General features: G+C 31.5%; 1 protein-coding gene across 1 annotated transcript in view; it reads right to left on the bottom strand.

Moving 5' to 3' along the window:
- LOC107579165 (immunoglobulin superfamily member 11-like) overlaps positions 1–488 on the bottom strand; it is a gene marked incomplete at both ends in the record, with an annotated part of 2,943 nt that extends 2,455 nt beyond the window's left edge. The window contains one exon of the mRNA XM_016265026.1: positions 366–488. Coding sequence (XP_016120512.1) covers positions 366–488 — 123 coding nt within the window. The remainder of the gene's footprint in view (positions 1–365) is intronic.
- Between the last annotated feature and the right edge of the window lie 507 nt (positions 489–995).

The following is a 995-nucleotide window of genomic DNA, read 5'->3' as shown; positions in this document are numbered from 1 at the left end:
TATATATATATATATATAGATGAAAATAAAATTAATAAAATTAAATAAAAACGCAGTAATAAAAAGTAAATAAATAGAAAACAAAATTTCTGAAAAAATTTAATATTCCATACAAATTAAAAAATGTAATAGTTTAAAAGTATTTTTTTTTTTACAATTATAGGGCAATGGTAAAAATTCTAATAAAGTATTAAACCGCTAAATTTGCATGAATTCAATTGATTAGATATGCTTTTTGATTATTAAAATGCAATTAAACCATTAAAACAGAACCCAGAAAAATGTAAATGGAAAACAGAATTTTGGAAAACTTAAAATGGAAAAATAGAATCTGGGAAAATAATAAAGATAAAAATCAGACTTACGTGCCACGACCTGCAGGTTGAGGACGCAGGTGCTCTTTCCGATGGCGTTTGAAGCCGTGCACTGATACAGTCCAGATGTGCTGGTGCTGATGTTCCTCAGCGTGACCGTACCCTGCATCTGATCTGAGCAACACACAACAACAGCTATTAAACATCTGAGCGGCAGTGATATTATAACAGGTATCAATAATCAATTGACAATGCAAGAAAGTTTCCTGACGTGAAAACATTAACAGATGACAACGAGAACACTAAATAAACTGAAAAAAATAAGGCATCAGATTGTGCTCTTGTGTTTACAAGATCTGACACGTTCTTGGCTTATTAAAATAAGACTACTGTTCTTTGTAGGATTGTGGATGAAATCACACTCAATAACATAAAACAGACTCCATATTTAAAAAAAAAAAAAAAAAGAGCCATTTAAACAAGACAAATCATGTTGTGGATCATATTGTTGTAGAACTGTACAGAGTGATTTTGCAGTAAATCGAATGGCCTCTAGATGGCAGTACAATCCTAGTTTTGCACCACGACTGAATCCCTGTTACAGTTTGAGAATGTAAAAATGTGAAAGCTTTTTGAGGCCAAAGCAGACTGATTTGTTAAGCATAAAAATATAACAGCGTC

This window comes from Sinocyclocheilus grahami, unplaced genomic scaffold, assembly GCF_001515645.1.
Source record: "Sinocyclocheilus grahami isolate Dianchi unplaced genomic scaffold, SAMN03320097.WGS_v1.1 scaffold14866.1, whole genome shotgun sequence".
Lineage (NCBI taxonomy): Eukaryota > Metazoa > Chordata > Actinopteri > Cypriniformes > Cyprinidae > Sinocyclocheilus > Sinocyclocheilus grahami.
This window is presented reverse-complemented; position numbering and strand designations above follow the sequence as displayed.